This window comes from Vidua macroura, chromosome 7 (assembly GCF_024509145.1).
Source record: "Vidua macroura isolate BioBank_ID:100142 chromosome 7, ASM2450914v1, whole genome shotgun sequence".
Taxonomy (NCBI): domain Eukaryota; kingdom Metazoa; phylum Chordata; class Aves; order Passeriformes; family Viduidae; genus Vidua; species Vidua macroura.
This window is the reverse complement of record NC_071577.1, coordinates 22,747,124-22,766,982: the sequence shown is the minus strand read 5'-3', so window position 1 is coordinate 22,766,982 and position 19,859 is coordinate 22,747,124. Positions and strand designations below refer to the sequence as shown.

General features: G+C 36.6%; 1 protein-coding gene across 3 annotated transcripts in view; it reads right to left on the bottom strand.

The window, feature by feature from the left end:
• The window catches only part of COBLL1 (cordon-bleu WH2 repeat protein like 1), a 77,960-nt gene that overhangs the window by 7,723 nt on the left and 50,378 nt on the right, over positions 1 to 19,859 (bottom strand). For all 3 annotated transcript variants that reach the window (XM_053982757.1, XM_053982759.1, XM_053982760.1), the window contains exons 5-11: positions 18,310 to 18,348; positions 17,346 to 17,440; positions 16,982 to 17,221; positions 10,262 to 10,406; positions 9,245 to 9,313; positions 3,856 to 4,114; positions 1,315 to 1,400 (exon numbers count right to left, since the gene is read on the bottom strand). In XM_053982757.1, the coding sequence (XP_053838732.1) occupies positions 1,315 to 1,400; positions 3,856 to 4,114; positions 9,245 to 9,313; positions 10,262 to 10,406; positions 16,982 to 17,221; positions 17,346 to 17,440; positions 18,310 to 18,348 (933 nt within the window). The remainder of the gene's footprint in view (positions 1 to 1,314; positions 1,401 to 3,855; positions 4,115 to 9,244; positions 9,314 to 10,261; positions 10,407 to 16,981; positions 17,222 to 17,345; positions 17,441 to 18,309; positions 18,349 to 19,859) is intronic.

The following is a 19,859-nucleotide window of genomic DNA, read 5'->3' as shown; positions in this document are numbered from 1 at the left end:
AATACAAATGCCAAGACGATTCAAGCTTCCTTATTATATCATGAAGCTCTGCATCCAGTGTATTTAGTAACAATTACTAGCTTCTCACTGATGCTAATATTTTCCCTAACCCTTTTAAAGATATATTTATATTTGACTAATATTGTCAAATAATTGTATTCTAACTCAAGTATTCTTCCTTAATAAACAGGTTACAGATGCCATGCATCAACTTGATAGAAAAAACTATTCTAGAACAATATAAAAATGCTAATGAATTAGAGTTCATTTTATAACATCAGTGACTCAAGAGCTCAAGGACTATTCAATATTGAGTTAGATGCAGTTTTTATTTAGTAGTACACATTCGTGGCTTCTGTTCTTAAATTTTAATGTTACAAATCTTGTAAACTACACCTTATGTATTTGTACAAGGAAACAATTGAAAAACATATGGACAAGAGCAATTTGCCAAACCTATTTTTCCTACCCTTTAGTTGGTCTGATAATTCAATATTCTACCCCTGGACTAAACATGTGATCATCTCCCAAACACATGAATATATTGGTCAAATTCTTTTAAACACGATATTGGTAAAAATTACATTTTTCAGGAATAGTCATATGGACTGGTATTTTGTAGTGGGGAAAAAAAGCCTCATTTCATGTATGCTATAAAATAGTAGTTAAAATTTATATCACATATAAACAGGACTTGTGTTGTTATGATTTATTAACAGAGGTGTACTGAGTAGAAAAGACCATAGAAGGCCTAATATATAAATCTGAAAATCAGTGTCACAAAAGAGCAAAACAAATCAGTCAGGTCACGAAATCCACAGAGAAATTTATGACCCATTAGATGCATAGGATGTCGTCATTTTGTTTCAGATCAGTGTGTCACTTTCTTTTATTTGTGCTTCAAAATATTTGCATTTTCATGCAGAAAACTCACCCTAATTTCATAAGCAAAAAACAACTGATGGCTTCTTCTTCCCCAGTGGGATGTGGCAGCCATGTCACCCCATGTGGCAGGATTACCTTTGTGTCCAGCCTTCCCCCTCCTCAGCACTGCCCCACCCACACCATCCTATAAGAGCACGATGCAGCTTTGACTACTGCTAAAACAAAAATATATTAAAAACAAACCCAAAAAACCCACAAAACTGCAGGCAATTCTTGCCACCTCATCTCAAAGAAAATACACTAGAGCTATAGCAAGTGTAAAGAAAATAATCTGATGATAACAATCCAAGAGTTGACTATATAGCCATTTCTTCAAAGGAATAGGAAAGTTCAAGCTTGAAGTATTAACAACAGATTGGAACTACTCACCATCAGTTTTATTTTGATCTAAAATTTTAAGCTTCCTGTCTGTTTGAAATCCAGCATCCTCACTGCTTATCTTAGTCTGTAGTCCTCTGTAAAGCACAACAGTACATTAAATATGCTGGTATCATTCATTTCAGCAAACACAAGGAATGATGCAAGAGAACTGGCAATATTCTCCAAACACAGATGGACAAAACAGAACTGCTCTGCCAAACACTGGAATACTCAACAGAATCGATTTAAAAAAAGAAAAAAACATGAGGAAATGCTGCCATGATATTTTACCAAAATGACATGCAGCTCCACTTGCTTCTGTGTAAGCAGATGATCAGTCTTCCCTTGTCTTCTCCCCCTCCTTTTGTTTACATGTGCAGTTTGAACAACCACTTTCCAATAGCAACTCCATTCCAGTGAAGCCACAATGGTTCTTCACTCATATAAAGTGTTCTGACACCTCCCAATCCCAAGTCCCTGGCTTTGTCCCCACCACGTTGCATGAGACACTGACTGTGTATGAACACATGAACTGAGCAGTACAGACTTCTCAAAGTAGTCCCTTTCAAGAAATACCTTCAGAACAGCAAAGAAACATACATACAACATCTTGCTTGCATTCTAAACATCTTGGAAAATATACGGTAACTATTTTCCTCATTTTGTGGGGACAAGAGAACTGCAAAAATTCTGAATCAAAACCTCATCTTTTTGGGGGTGGGGGGTGGGCATATTAAGACCTTGGCTTCAAAAGGTAAATGAAAAATACTTTAAAATTTCTTGATAAAATGTTATTAAAACTTCAAACTTTATTCAAGATACTTTTATAATATGTAGTTAGAAATACTGGCATTATGAAGATCCAAATTATTTACCACATTAAATGCATTAGTTGTCAGAACCAGTGCTTTGAGCTGACACATCTGCTTTGAATAATTTAAAATGATACATTTCTCAATAACCATCCATGCTTGTGTTGTCTGTATAGTCCCAAACACACAGTAAGTGTCCCATAAACTGCTGAACAGGAGCATATGCTCTCAAAATTATTGTTGGATGAAAGTTAAAGCTCAGTCCTGCACTCTGTTCTCTTGCTTAGCTCCATTCCTTTTAACAGAGCTGAGTGGCTGAGCTAAAACTATTAACAACAGGCTGAACTAGATTTTTAATAGAAATTAAAAAAAAAAAAAAAATCAAACCAAAACTCACCAAACCCCAAATCCACAAAATACCATGGAGTATCGTTATAGAAATCAGTGGTTTTGACTGGAGTATTTTGCATATATCCCAGGCTGGATTAAAAAGAAACACTTCTCAAAGTAACTAGATTTTATATATAAAGATAAAAATTATCTAAAGTTTTCCAGAAATATAATGTCAGAGAAACCCCACTCCTCATTTTGGAATCCAGGAAGCAATTGCCAAACTCTAAAGCCAGAGTGTGCTATACCTTCTACCTGATCAGCACCAGGATTATAAGACATGAAAGGTTACTACCAATTCATAGGGAGGGAGGGAAAGAAACATCCCCTGGACAGTTAGGCAAACTGGCCCAATAACACAGGCCTGACAAACTGCAAATGCAAGACAATTTATAAGATCACCCAATGAGAAGAAACACACAAGCAACTGGGACAATATTCACCAGGACAGAGTATCAAAGATTTTTGCAAAGCCACATTTGGCCTTTGCCTGACAAAAACGTCCCTTCAAATACAAGTTAAACCTCTCTTTACTACCTTGAAAGTTCTTGGCTACTAGGGCAGTCACACATTTTGGCTTCAGCACAATAATCGAAATAGTTCTTTCAATTTAATTTGGGAACAGTAGCCAGCTTAGTTGCCCCAGGGAACAGAGAAATAGTGAATTACATTAACACAATGGGACTTCTCTGGACAATCAACATTTATTTCAAGCAGGCACTAACTCATGTTGGAAACCTGCTGAGTCAGGTAGTTTAACAAACATGCTGAAGGGCAAAGGTACAGCATCACCAGAAGGGAAAAAGAGCAGTTAAGGAAACTAATGTGTTTATTCTTTAAAAAAGCTGAATTAACTTGTTTTCCTGAGAGCAAATGGATTGAGACAGGTCAAGACCACATATAAGGAAAAGAAAAACAAATATGCAAGCAATAAGAATCTTGCCCAAAAGAACAGAAATGGCTGATGTATCCATTTTCCCCCATCTGCAAGAATGAATTTGTATCTTTTTATTTAACTAATTAATCCAAATTTTTTGCAGCATGCTGCTCTGGTAAATACACTGGGCATTTTAGAGCTGGGTTCAGCTTTTCTGGGCTCCAGCTGTTTGAGTAGTAAGGAAAGGGAAGATTAAACAGAACTGCAGAACACTTCGTTGTCATTTTTGTTGAAAAGCTGCATGAATTACTGTGCACAGAAGAGTGCTACAATGAAAGCTAAGCATATTAAAGCTCATTCCTCTCTCACAATTCTCTATTCTGTGCTTCACAATGAAACAGCACTCTGCATTTTATTTGCCTCCCCCATTGTCCCCCCAATGCTCCTTTCTTTGTCACAAAACGTACTTACTTGCCATCTGTGCTCATATTTTCTTGTTTTTCTTCCTTGAAGCTTTGCGAGTCGTCTGTGGGAACACTGCCAGGAACAGGAGCTGATGAAGCAGGATAATTTTTGTCATTTTCCAGTGATACCTCAGCAGAGCTGAAGGCTGCAGTAACCTCTCCTATCCCAGGAGAGGTATTGGTACTTCCACTGTCCTCTCCCTGTTGCACACCTATCTCCTCCCTTTCATCAATTTCTTCCAGGTTGTATTCTGAGCTTCTTACATCTACAGTCACAAAAGAAAGGAAAAGAAAGTAAAAATACCCCTAAACCAACAAAATTCAAACAAACCCATGGCTCTGAATGCAGGTTGTAGATTAAAAGGGACTGTTCAAGGCAGCCTAAATAGTTTGAAGAAGGAAAACTGATTTTTTTTCATAATTCATATAAATTTAAAAAAATAATTTAAAATTTAAGAGATCCATTCAGACTTCACAGAATTTTCTGGTTCTTTTCAATTCTCTCTTGACACAAGAATATGCTAATCACCATGCTACTGTCCATCTGGTTCTATATCTGTACCTACTGTAAAACATTTTCCATATTTAACCCAAGTATTGAATTAAGATTGTTATATATAGTTTTATTTATCTCATAACTCCAAATTTCATGGAGGTGGACAATTGCTTTTACCCAGACTTCTTGTACTTCCATTAGCTCTCCAATGAGTTTTAAAATGCACAGTTCCTCTATATCAGAGTAGGAATGTTCAAGAACTAAATTTTGCCCATGGTTTGAACAAGTTTCACCACCACTATCAAAAATTTCCCATAACCATCCTAAGCATATGACAGTGTCTTGTGCAGTGCTTCATATTACAGTACAAAAATAAAGTTCATAGAAAAGTGCTAATCCATTAAAATACTGACATTTGTAACCAGAGAACAGTTAAACTAAAAGGTTGAGTTGCTGGATTATAACACAGATAAATCAGTGTACTTTAACTAATAAATACACCTGACCAGGGTACTCCCATCAGCTTTGGGTGCACTGATACCTGTTAGGGACAAGCCTTGCACTTGGACAATTAGGTTTCAGTCTAAGCAGCATCAGTAAATTTCCAAGTGTAAACCAAAGTCAACAAAGAAAACAAAAAGGAATACTGGAAAGTTGCAGATCCCAGAGTACAGAAAAAAAAAAAAGTTAGACTGACAAAAATGTTAGACTGACTTTTTTTTTAGCAGCTGGTATCCTACAATGCTTCCAGTACCTCTAGAAAAGGTAAAGGTTATTAGAAAAGTATTAAGAGAATGTATGTATTGGAGAAAGGCTCAGTACATAACAGAAACTTTGGTGGTAGGGTCATTAGTTAAGAGTTCAGTAATACCAAAGATACTCATTAAGAGTTACAGAGAAACTACAAAAGCCAAATATTTTACTGCTTAATTATTGGTTTTATATTGCAATCTTGTAATAGTGTTTTGTTACACATTAAGCAGTGTGATCAACACATGCCATAGTGCTGAATGCAGAGGCAATTTAGATCCTCAAAGAAAGAAAGGCAAGACTGCAAAGTGGTGCAGGTGAGCTGCTTCCGTGTGGTTTCAGCACAGCTACATACAAATATGTCACACTGGTACTATAAGGACTTCTGCAGGTTTACTAGTTATAAGGGCCTTTCTTCCTTTCATCGTCCACCAACCCCTTTTCCACCTAGGGAACACTCATACCCAGCAGCCTCACACTTTGGGGGATCATTTTGGTGATGACAGTATCATTTCATGTGTGACAAGTTAAATATATATCTGTCAAAATCAACAAAGCATAACAGAATGTGAGCAAACACTGAACCAGCTAAGATTATCCCACAGCCCATAACTGGCTCTCCAGAACATTGCCTCCTTCACTGGTGAGACCTATTAAACCATGGGCCTGAGCCATCACCAAAGACAGGAACAAATACTGAGATTTTCAGTCTAAATGCCCTATGGAAACCTGAATTAGACAACAAAGAATAGCCAGGACTTCTGACAAGAAAAATGGAAGCATTCTGCATCTGCTATGGCTTTGTGCCCAGGCACTGCTGGCATTTCTCTGCTGCTTTTCCTCTGGAGAGGAGTGTAACAAAAGCTGAGTTGTATCTATACTCCTGGGATGGAAACTTAGCTTGGGTTGGTAGGAGACATTCCTGACATTCCTGCTATGTGAAAGTCTGTTCTCTGCTGTGCTAGAAACACTTCCAAGTGTTGGGGTCAACTAACCTGACCAACAAATGGATAATACCAAACAAAAACAGCCCTCACACTTAAAAAATGCTCTACCTCATCTGTCAGCATAAGATCAGCCCTGCTTGCTAGTGGGCTTTCATCTGTTACTGGGTCTTGTTCCAGACCTGGGCCGTCACTGCTGCAGCAAAATAAAACCTGAATACATTTGAACACAAACAACATTTAACAACCATCCTTCACTTACGTCATGCAAGTAACTCCCCAGGGGAGCAGTTCAGATTCTGATTTGTTTCCAAACCCTCAGTCTATAGCTTTTACATGCAACATATTGCTAGGAAGAACTTACAGCAATACTGGTTATATAGTGTTGCCTTACTGCTTATACACCTTATCCATAGTTACATATTTAAACTGCATACAGTTTATTCTCTTGGACATTAGTCACTGGGTTTTAAGTAGCCCTAAACCAATATAGTTAGAGTTAGAGTGTGTCATTGTGAAGGTAGATCTATAGATAGTACACACACGTATATACATACACACACACACACACCCCTGGTGACTGACATACCAACTGCAGGTCTCCTTTGAGCTGTAAGAATACCCCATGCCCAGCAGAGAACAGGCTGGTGCTACTCTGTGAGCTCACCTGCTCATAAGCACCAGAGCTGGAAAGCCTGACTACATCATGCAAATCTGCTCTTGACTCTACAGCCTCTAACAAGGTGCTTAGAAATACTTAACCAATAGGATTATATCAAGGGACTTGTTTGAGGGAAAGTTTTCTAAAAATCTCTGACTTCAAAATTCGTTCTGAATACTGTCTTACTGTCTTCCCTAGAAAGACTAAGCATTAATTAAACCTTGGGAAGGTGAAGAAAAAATCATAACTGATAAAGAGAATTGTAGTTTATAATCCCAAATGTTCACACTGTTTTTACACCATGGGAAAACTGTCATTTCACAAGAGAAATGTTGCCTATTCCATACTATATAATGTATATGTGTCTAAGTAGTGCATAGCTAACAGACATTATTGAACACTGCAAATTGAACATTTGCTGTGGTTTATTTTAGGGCAAAAGGTAATGCCGTATTTGCAGCTTAGGTTTTTTTTTTGCTTATTTCCTAAAGTAACACTGCATAACAGAAGCACTCTGGAATGCCAGTTACAGCCAAACAAAAACTCACAATGCTTCCCAGATGCCCGACAATCAAAGCAGTATTAATCCAAGTGGAAGGAACTCCTGAGTTTTTGTAAAGTTAAAATTATGTCCAACTTTGCAATTTAAGTGATACTGAACTATTTTATCCATTTAAAACAATACCCAAACACGGATAATATTCAGACTAGGAATAGGACAGGTGTACTGCATCTGATTTTGCTGCAGGTTAATATTGGTTCTCACAGCATGAGGGGCTTTGCTAAAAGGACCCTTTATACACAGGCCTCATGACAGTATCAGAGATGCCACCAGAGAGCAGCAGTATCCCATGAGAAAAAAAAGAGGCGATGAAGCTGTGCTATGTGACTTATTTGTACATTAAAAAGAAAACTGCACTACATTAAGTCTTCAGCAAAGGACACTGCATGAAGACATGAGGAAAACTAGAGACTGAAGATTGTCACTAACTGCAAAGGTAAATCCAAGGGCTCAACATAGATTGCTCTAAGCCCAGTAAAGATGATTACCTTTTTCTGTTTCTTTCCATTAGAGCTTAAATTAAAATATTTAATTACAGATCTCAAATGCCTCAAGCAGAAGTTTCTAAATCAATGGAAAAATAGACAAGCCATTTCTTTGAAGTTCAGGGTTGTTTACAGCACTTGGACATTACAGTGATGGGAAAGGAAAAAAATTCTAGCACGGACAAGTACAAGAAAACAAAAAAACTTGATTTAAAATCACAGTATGATAAACTTGCTCATCTTAGACCCATTGCATGTAGATGGACAGTTTTCAACACACAAAATTCAGTACTAATGAGCAAATCACTCACTCAGAATTGATTATTCTCTTTCATCTGCTGCAACAGCAAAGACAAGGAAAGGTTACAACTTTGTGAGATCTTCAACCCCAGACTCCACAGTATAGGCTCATACTACCAATTATTACGTTACATATTGTTTCTACTTAATGTCTTTTCCAATAATTTACATAAATTGCCCTAAATGCAAACTGAGCCCAAGTTTACTAATTACTTACTTTTTATTTTTCCCCCTTTGCCAGAGACCTAGCATCCTTTTGACTTTCAGCTCTTGTGGTACATTTTTGTTTTACCACTCCAAACAATTTGACTAAAACAGCTGGAAAACTACTTAAAAATTCCTGTCAACTAGCACAGTAACTGAATGCTTAGCCTCATATAATGACAGTGGCACTCCACAGGCTTAGCATTTATATACTTCATTCTTATTAAATGCATTGAAGAGTTATTTTTTCAGACTGCACTGGCACTGATTATTCTAAAAGCTTTTGCAAATTTTAGAAGACTTCTAGATGTTGTATACTGTAACTGAACCCCATGGTCTGGTGCTTACAAACAACAGTATTTCACAGTACAAAGTGCATAAATTTTAAAAAGCATTATGTTCAGCAGCTAAATAATTGTATTTTAAACAGTTATACTTTCATAAATCACATTTTTCACATAACACCCAACAAATAATTTAATGTAGAAACAACTATTTATGTATTCAGTTTAGATTTACAACTTATGTTTTCAAAGGCTGTTCAGATGCCAACCAAAAGCCAGGCACAGATTTGCTCCTGCCTCTATGCTAAGCAGGTCAAGGGCAACACAAGGCAGGGTTCTAAAAACAACACTGGGCTTTAGCTTTTGAAAATCTTATGCGGTACAAAAAAAAAAAAAAAATCACAGAAATTCTGGATAGTTCTTCTCTGTAACTTGTAAGGAAGAGAGAGAGAGAGAAATCAGGGATAATGTTTAGTTTATTAAATGTAAAGCACAGATAGAAATACAAAGTATATTGTATTTGTTTCTGTAGACAACAAAGGTAAAATATTCTTATTTTAGAAAGACGCATTTTTACTTCAAATTTGATCTGAAGCATTAAAATTGGTTCTATATTTATGATACATCTATAGTATAGTAATTTATTGCTATGAATTATCATAACTTGCTTTGAAGTAAATTTTATCAGTACTTTTGTGGGAAAAACCAACCTGTTTCAGGCTGCATTTCAATGGCTCTTCCTTCTGCTTTAGTGGAGGCTGATTCTGTTGACTCTGTTGCTGCAAAAAGTGAAGCAACAACCTTTACCATCTCTCAGTTTCAGCACCAACAAAAGTTCTAGATAAAATGTTAGATTGTGGTCATACAGACTAGTGATTCCGTCAAGAAACTTTTCTGAAACAATTAGTGTTCATTGTCACATTTTCTAGATATTTTAATCTCAACTCTTAGGTGTTTCTGAACCAGAAAACTGAATTTTTGATCAAATGGAGGAATTATAAAAAAAAAAAAAAATGGACTTTCTCTAATATTCTTCTAGTCAGTCCATTTGTTATTAGACTCTCTCTGATCCAGAGAAGCTAATCTTTTCTCCTCACCCCAAGCAGTCCACCTGAGCAACGTAAACACTATTCTATATTTAACCTAACTACAATTAATTTGGTATTGTCTGGGTCTGTTTCTGATTTGCATGCTCTAAATACCTCTCTTTCTACTTGTGGGAAAATAACAGAACATTGATGAGGAGGACTGTAAACACACTCAAGTGACTTGCAGTAGGGGCGCAAAATCCCACATATAAGATATTAATTGCTCTTTAATCGTGTGTGTTTGACAAGTGGAACACCTATGTTCAGATAACATAGGCCTGTGAAGACTTACAAGGCATCTTATGGGGCATGCTGGAGATTCCTGCCCTACTGTGGGTAAGATCAAAGCACTGTGGTAAATACACCTGTGTGAATCCCTGACACAGAGGAAGGGAGCAGGTTTGGCAATCATCTGGCATGGATGGAGCTCTGCGGTGCTGGTGTTCCCACTTGGGTTCCCACCTGGGTGCTGCTTTGAGGCTTCCCCAGTTGATGAGGTAACAGAAGTAAATGCATTCTTTCCATCTGCAGTTTTGTGGTTGCTCACTTGAGGTTCTGATCTCATAAGGTGGCATTACCTTAATGTTTAGTCAGCTATACTTTCTGTTGCCTTCCAATTAAACAGCATAAAACGATTACCAGGCTCATTACTGCTTTCACTTTGATCTTCTGGTGCTCTGGAGGGTGGTGAGGGCGCCTTGCGCTTCATCCTGCGTAGCGAGGAGTTCACAGAAGCAGTGTCACTGAGCGGCAGGGAACCTTTCCGCACTAATCCCACAGGGGCCTGCGAAGGGACACAGGGCAGCAAGATTATTAGCAATCAGTGCAAAACAGTGAAATAGCTCCAGTAAGTATTCTCCAAAAGTATATACAAAATTCATTTGGGAAAGAGAGAATGCATTACCAAATGTATTGTGTTTTTCATCTTAATTCCTCCAAGGAGTTGTTTAAAAAAAAGAAAAAAGATTTTCTCGAGTAATTGAATATATTCAGATGTGCAACATAGAGCAATAAAAGAAAATCAATTGTTGCATATAGTCTAAAAGAGAATTTGAATTTTTTTATGCCCAAAGGCTATTCTACAAACCCAAAATATAAATATTTTCTAAAAGTAGCTAAAATCATTGTGGAAAGAAGTTTCAACTACATCCTACCACAACGACATAACACAGTGTTTCCTTCCCCATTCTTTCAACAGCAGTCTTAATTGGCCTGTATACATAAATTAGTATGAATTTCTTTCCCTCCTTGAAATATCTGAACTTTCATAAAAATTTTTGGAATGCCTGATTTCAAAACTTATCAAGTATGACTGTCTTAAAATATTTAATGAAATTAAATTTAGTTAAAATTTAGTAAATTTAATAAAGTTGCAAAAAAAAAGTTATAGTATCTACTGATGTTACAGCATAGTAGTGTCCTCATTATTGTAGCAAAAGTAAAAAATCTTAATTCACAAATAATCTAAACAATTTAAAATGGACAAAGGATACCTGCTGAAGACCTCATATTTTTATGATATAGCACTCCAATCGCATTTTAAGCTGTTTTTAGAAACACATTATCTGTCTCAGAAAGATAGTGGTTGTAAATTTGCCTCCATTCTTAACTACAGTTTGCCTTATGCTGAAGAAAATTATATCCACATCTATTAGACAGACAATGTTCAGGATCCCAGCAATAAAAGAGTGCATTTTGGAACTGGACACAGTTGCCTGTTTCTGTAGTAATTCTGATTCCTATCACTTGTCTCCTCAACAACAAAATAAAATCCTGCAGTGGCATTCATTTCTGTCTAGAAGGATCCACACAGCAGTTGGGTGTGAGGTCATCTCCAGAGAACTCCTCTGTGCTTCAGTTAACCAGCCCACCTCACAAAGCACAATATCAAGGAACAGAGAAGGCATAAAGACACCCACATATTCTTGTTTCACTGACAATCCTTTCAAAAACATCAGACAATAGAATTGTTGATCGTGTCAATTTCCATGTAAAAAGATGCTTATCATTTAGAAAGCTACTACTGAACAAATATCCAAAGATTCCACAGTAAGTGGGATGTTAAAGACCAAAAGCTACCACATTTGGTTATATACAATCAAATCTATAAAGAAAATGACAACAGAAAAGATACTGTCACAAGGTGTCATCTGTCAGGCAGTGTTTGGCAGCTCCTGTGAGATTGCAGTACAATACCTGAATGAATGAACAGAGCTTTGAATGAAAACTATCCTCTGAGTCACCCTGGACACCCTCAGTCATCTGCTTTGTCCCACCCTGATATCAGGTACAACAGATCCACAGATACTGCATTACAAGGAGCACCACTGCCCAAAAATGTACACACAATTCTACCCACCACTCTAATGCCAAAGCAGCAACTCAAACCTTTTACAGCAAAGCAAGAGTCAGGGTTTAAGGGAGAAAATGCAAAGCACAAGGTGAAATGTTCTTTTAAGAACACCAGAGGATAGGAACATAGCACTCCTAATTAAAAATACTTGCATGCTTGAGTAGTTTTTAAACAAGACAGTTTCTAGATTAAAACGTCACACAACAAAAACACTTTACGCTTTTATAATTTCTTATTCACAGTTCCAAAATAGGTCTTAAAAAGTAAAAATAATTAATAGCATTCAGCCTTTTTACTCAGGAAGGGATATCAAGTACAATATTATTTCCCCAAATGAGGCTTTTTTTGTTGCTGAAGCATTTCCTCCTCGCAGCTGGGCAGTTGTGTTGGTCTCCTCTCTGGCAGCTGTGCTCAGGCTGCAGCCCCTCTGCTCTGCACAAAGGCACATTTCCCCGTTCCAAGGGCTGCACCTCTTGTGCTCCACACAGGCTCCCTCAGCGACTCGGCTGGCACCGAGCTCTGCGCACGCTCGCTGGGCTGAGCAGATGTCACCAGAGTTCCCTTCTGCACACAACAAGTGTGTGTGTGTGCGGGGGGGGAATGTTCTCAGCATAAGAGCACAAATGCTACTAGAAGATTTTTATAAGTCTTTCTACTGCCCTTTGCATCCAAAGAAACAAACAATTTGCAAAGAGAGATTTCAAGAAAGTACTAAATGTTCCAGTTAAGGTTCAAGTGTTGAACAGATTTTCTCAGGAATTATTCAACATATGAATATTAAGAGCTTTCAAATCCTAACAAAGGCTGTAATGTGAAAATAGTACTTTAAACAGATGGAAAAAAATTAAAATTACGTTATTAAGACATATCTGACAAAGCTTTGGAATATACATCTGGGTGTTCATGTGTCATACCAACTGCCTATGATAACCAGTGCTTTATCAGTTACATTTAAATTAAAATTCTTTTTAGGATCACTGAAGTAATTAACTGTGTTTTTGCAGAAACACCAGTGAACTCTGTCATAACTCTTATAGTGTATGCAGGAGTTCTACTTTTAACACCATACACCCTCTTCATCCTGCAACAAGCAAGGGTGGATATGAAAACTTTTTAGTCTCAAATTTGGCACCAAATCCCACCCAAAGCAAACACTAGTAGATACCAGTGCTTCCCAAGTTCCAGCCTCTGTAAGCGGTGGCATAGTACCTTGCCCTTCCTTTCATCTCAAAAAAAGCAAATAAAGGTAATCAAGGCACAGTAATTTTGAAGCTGCAATGGAAGCAAAAAACCAAAAAGCATTTGGGAACATTGTGGGGAACATTACTAACATTGTGGGGCATTTCAGTGTGCTGGAAAGCCTACCTCATACCAAGGGTCACTAGACAGAGATTTTCATATCACATCCTACCTCTTTTGCTCCATACACATCTACGTTTAACAGAGATATATAAGTGACTGTATCATGCAGGGATAGCAAAGCACATTGCTACTCCTATTGCTAATATTTCTTTCTTCCCTTTCTGTATGCAGGCATATGCCCAAGGAGTAACAGCAAAAATATGTATCTGCTCCTACAATAACTCATGCACTCAGCTTCTATTACATGGCTTAAGCTTACCAAAATACTTGAACTTATCCTAAGTACTACAAAGGAAGTAATACACCTCTAATCTATTGGAAAGAAAAGACATACAGAATGTATTTGAAGAAACTCAGCTGGTGATATTCTCTCCAAACAACCAATATGACTACTTTCCCCTAGGATTTATCTTGCTGGTAATGAAGCAAATACAATAAAGGAGTAAAGTTATGCATTTGATATACTGAAAAGTGGATGCATACAACATTCATCACCAATTCTGAAACATTTCAGAATAATATCAGATTATCTTCATGCAAACTTTAGGTAGTCCTGAGCACTCTCTTCCCTGACTCTACCCAAAATTTCCCTGCTGTCCATAGTGCTCAATGCATCATTGCCCAACTTCTCCTTTAAAGAGCTGACCATCAAGTTGCAGGCAAGGAAGCCTCTGGTGTAATTTCTTCAGCTTGGAACTCACCCCTCACAGAAATCCTAACTAAGCTGTCCTGGGACACTGGCTAAAAAGATCTTTTCAGAAGTACGTTATGGTTTAATTTCTTCCCACCCTTCCCCCATTCTCCCATCTTCTTCTTCCCTTTCTTTTTTAAGAGGTAGCCTGGAGATTTAGATTTCTTTAGGATCTAGGGTTGCGTAAGTAATAGCAATTTGTATTTCTAGAGTTGAGAAGTTCTATGCGTTATTTTAAACTGTAAATGTTTTAACTAAAAATCTTGACTTGTTCCTACCCAAGCGTAGTTTACACATGTGCCTAACAATAACTGTACACAGGGTAAGGAGAGAAGCATTAATGGGATAAAATGCAGCTGTATCAGTCTAGCTTTTATAAATAAAGCAGTAGGAAGAAAATCAGCTCTGGCATTTTGGGCATAATCAAATATTTTTCTTCTAAAGAAGTGTTATTACTAGAAAACTGCCATCACTTTTATGAAAACTGTGGAGATACACTAAATTATACAACAACACTTTGCAAAAGCCCTTTAGAGTCCTCTCTACTTGCCAGTGTATTTGAACTTGCTAGTTCTAAACATACTTCTGACCAAAGTCGTCTTGCCCAGAACTAGAACTGACAAACAAGTGAGAGATTTCAATATTAGAGACTAACAGGCTCATTTCCCACTTGATTGAACATAAGAAATTTGCTGGACAAACACTAACCATTTAAGCTCACTAGGCATCTTCCAAATCTCATGTAAAAAAATAAACAAATCATGCTAAGTAATAACTTGTAAAAAAGATTGTTTATAAAGATATTTAACAGTATTGGCCATACTACCAGCTTCTTGGGAACTCCACATTACAACCAGTCTGACTTGGAGCCATTACCCTCACTGTTTGAACTGCAGCCACTTTTTGTCCTGTGTTTCTTCTGTCCAGTTTGTATCTCACTTTTTCAAGAAAAAAAAATTGAGGTAGACTGTGATGAACATCTTGCTAGAATAAGAGGTAGATTACTTCATCCTTTATCCTCGGATTTCTGCTTGCCACTAATTTACATATTTCTTGCTCATAACATCTTCTGCCACTTGTAGCTCCAGGCTTGCTTTTGCATTCCTAAGAGAACCGTCGCGCGTCCAAAAAGTATCTGTGTATTTCTGTCTGGGAAATGTTCTGCCCCCTTTTATTTTTGAACTTGAGTTCTTTCAGTAGCACATTTAAATAAGACTGTTTAAAAACATTTAAGTGCTTGTTTTTATGTCTATTCCTATTCCCACTTAGGAGAATGGACTACTTTTGTACTGCAGGAAGGCTGTCTCTGAAGATGTCTCTGTACTCTTCCAAGCAGCAATTTTATTCTCCAAGGAAGTCTCCCACGGGATCCTTATCAGGAGTTCCCTGATCAAGTTGAGCAATATGTACCATGCCAAATTCATTCATTAGATGATAGGAAGGTAGATACCACAAGACAAAATATTTTATTTGATTTAATAAAATTCAAAGGAAAGAGTTAATATTTGTCCACATTTAAGTCCCAAGCCCAACATTTTCTGATAAATCACTGTGCAATCAAATCCTAATGAGTGAGAAGTCACCTTAAAAAAAAGCGTGCCAAAGGCCTCTAAATTTCAAGTGAGTTGCACAAAGTACTACAAAATAGAAAATATACACAAAAATATAACTTGATCTGATGTCCTCTCTTTGTAAGCTATACAACTTCAGTCAGATCACTTTAGATCACTAAGAAAAGTCAGTACAAAATAATAAATCTAAGCAATTGTTTGAGTGACAGCCAAGCAGTCATACATTACTTTTAGACATAATAGGATATTAATAATTTAAAGCATGTTAACATTAATAAGCTATTTTTTAAGAAATTAAACTCAATTAAAAGAGAAATATGGTGAAGTAAAAAAAAAAAAAAAACATTATTTTCTTACTCCCCCAAAGGTTCCTTTTACTAAAATTCAGAGAGAAACTTTTATCTTCTTCAAATGATAAAGCTTTTCAGCAGGACACAATACATAAAAGCAGAACTTCTGTTAAACAGTGCTCTCTTGTGGTTCTGTGCATCAGTGAAAGACTAAATCATTGTATAAAGGTAGTCACAGTCTGAAATTTCTTGTTGCCAAGTCTAACCCAAAATTAATTCCTCAGACTTGGACTTCATTTAGTTCTGCATTTAATTTTTCTAGCACGTCAATAACCTCATATCCAAAGACCACCTTTAGATACTGTATTCAAAGCAAATTAGGAAATAAACTTTAAAATATAGATAAAAAAAATTTTAACCTTGATCTTTTATTGGAATTCACAATTGACAATATGTGCAATACCAGGATAGCAGTTAATGCATAAATTCTCACACATTCTCACAAATAGACTGAATTCTCTCTCACAAACAGGCAGAATTTCTGCATGCCACGGGATATATATATGTTATTCAAATATGTAGCCCAGATCTCATTGCTTAAATAAAATACAGCCCAATTTTTAAAATAAAAATCTTACTTTAACTTGCTGGGAACAATGTTTAGACTGCTCCCCATGTCCACTTTTTCTACAATATAGTGTAAAGAACAAACTACTCATTATCTCATGTAACTAAAACATTCAAAATTAACAGGAATAATTAACCCAAATTACTAGTTATAACAAAGTGAGACCACCTTCTCATACTTAAATATATAAAGTATTCATCTAAAAGAACAAAAAGGTGCTTACAAGACTAATTTTTATAAGAAGTCAGTGTCACCTTTTCAAAGTACAGCAGCTACTTTTGGTTATAAAGTTTAAAAGGAATGCATCATTCAATTTTTAGAGTTATTTTCTAGCTAAAATTTTTTAAAGCAATTACTTCATGTTTATTTTCCATTTATTTCAAGCCTCATCATATATTAACAACAAGGTTATCAGGGTTATTGTGTCTGTACTTTTTAAGAGAAGTGAAGCAAATGTAACTCACCTGCTCATTCCTATTAAAGCTGTTGGATTTCACAATACCAGATTCAGGTCTGTCTTGGGCTCGTGCGAGCTCCTGGGGAGCGCTCTGAGAGTTGGGCATGGGCGGCAGAGGAGCTCTCCGTTTCTTCGGCATTTCTGCTGGCAGAGTGCTTGAGTCGTACTGCTTGCTGACAGTGTTAGATCTCGTGATGAATGTTGGCCTTGGCTTGCTCATCAATGGAGTTGCTGGGGCACTGGCAGCCTTGAGGTGTGGGAAATAAAGAGAAACCCAAGTTGCATATATTTTCTGGAAAATAATCAACAGTATTGATTGCTCAATCTGAATATGTTTCTAGATGTTTTCCTTATACAAAGTTACACCTTACTTGTTCTCTTTTCTTCTTGTTTCGTTGAAAAAAGCTGAAAAATCCTTTGTTTTCTTTCTCCTTAAGAACATCTATGTTTTCAGATTGGTAGGAGCCTAAAATAGAAAACAATAGTTCTGCATGTTATTTTGTGCAGAGATTATTTCTCCTGCATTCTTACTATTTCACCGTGTCATAAATCTCTTGCAATGATACACAAAACACAACATAAATCACCTATATTAATAATTTTTCTAGGTGTGACAAGATGAACAGTTTGCCTAGCATCCATGTTCTTCCTCTCCTTCTCAGCACTCAGGGCAGATGAGTTTCAGCTGCTCCTAATACCAGCACATAATCCAGCCCACCCCGCTTGTCATATGCTACGGTTCATATCACAAAGGTAGTAAAAGGGAAAAAGAGCATCAGACTTTTCAGCTCTCCATTCCTAGTGGCTTAAATTTATGGCAAAGTGTGAAGTGGGACAAGCCAGGCCCCAGCCTGCACATGGTGTAGCTATGGAGAAAGATCACCCAAACACTCAATCAGTGCACACATAACTACATGGCAGTCATAGTAAGAACAGTCAAATCTATTCTTCTTATCTTGCAGAATTTATCCTCCTTAAATTGTTTTATTCATGCAGAGGATTTGGAAATCTCATGACTGACATTTTAAAAATTTTACTAGAATGAACTTTCTTAAAGAAATCCTGTTGAATGCACATGTAATGAGCAATAGAAATCAGCAAGTCTGGTAAAAGTATCAATATAAACATGACTCTGAATAAATTGATCTAGGGTAAAGCTATACAAAAATACTTTCTATACAGCTGTGTATATCCAATTCTGCACTATCATTGCAATATGCATTTAAGATAGGACAGAGATATTATTCATGTCACAGTTAAGCAGATGTTGTAATAGGAGCAGGTGTTAATGTTCCGTAAATGCTAAGTTTCACTGCCTATTTCAATAAATCATACCTTGAAAAGATGGTAAATTTAAATCAACTGGCGATGTGGCTACAGAAAGACAAAAAGAAAGACAGAAAATGTGAATCCGAATCAAGGATGTAGTAACAACATACAAACACAGAAAGCCATGCTGGATCTTCAACATTAGTGAAAAATTAACTGGGTACTTTGCAGAAGTAAAAGGATGTGCATCTTTACCACCTAATACTTAAATCATCCCAGAACTTGAGCATGAAGACACAGACTGCAACTGTGTACGTAAGTAGGGAGGCTTCACTTATATTTCTGAAGCAAAGAGAAAAATCAGTATGCTCTGGTTTGGATGGTTAGGCAGCCCAAACTTGGAAAACAAAGAGGAATGTGAAATTAATATATAATATTAATAAAATAAAATTTGAACTTAAATTATATTAAGTAAAACATACACCTCACCATTTCCTTTCATAAAGATAATGGAAAATTCAGAGGTTTGAACCTGTTTGCAAAATTGAAATGCTGAACTACTTCATATTAAGAGAACTGAAGAATATCTAAATTTCCTAGCAGGGCACCGCTGTGTAGAAAGCATATATGCCCTGGTATGTGCTCCTAAGGATTTTTGGTTCCTGCTTCAAGTAAAACACACATAATATTATGCAAAAAGCAGCTTTTCCAGTCTGCAGATGAAAGCAGTAAATAACCAGACAAAAAATAAATAATGCGCTTGGGAGCACACATAGTCAAAGTAACACATTTAGGCAAATTAAAATATGTTGGTTTCCAGTATGGAAGAGAAAGATATTTCATTTTTGTTTTCTCTATGTAAAAATGAAATACTGTCCAAATTTGTCATTCTGACCTTTAGCAAGTAAACTGAGAAAACTCTTGACACTGTAACCACCAAACAGTAATGTTACCATATTTAGGTAGAAAGAGGGGCAAAGACAAACAAAACCCCAACAAGCCCCACAAGTTTTAAGCAGAAATAAAATCAAGCTAATAAAACAGTGGTCAATACCAGGAGTGAGTCAATCACTATTATTGCTTTCCACACTGAGGTAAAATTTCCTGTGAGAAATATCTGAGATGGAACAAACCATGCTGTACAAAATTTTTAATTACAGTATAGTAAACTTGTCACTTGTTCAGATGAAGTTAAATTCTGGCCTAGGAATATCTGTACAAAATATTAGAAAGGTGTGTCCCTGTTGGACCAGAATTAAAAAGACAATTATTATTCCTTCACAATCTTTAAAATTAGCAAGCACTCAGAAATAGACATAGACCATCCAAATACTCTAATGCTTTTAAAATTTTAAATTATCTTAAAGAAAACTAATTTTCTCTAACATTTCTTCTTTTCAGGTCATCATAATGTCATGTAGGAGCTAAGGGAAGTAGGGTGTTGTTGGAGTTTTTGGGGAAGGTGTGAGGGAAGGAAAAGAAGGCTTTACATTTAAGTGAGCGTTTGTGCTCAGCTAACTCTGCTGGTAGTGAATACTTGTTTAGAAAACAAAACTTTTATGCAGCACTTCTGAAAACAAAAAGTCCAGGTACACATGAGTCAGTTTCAATTTTGT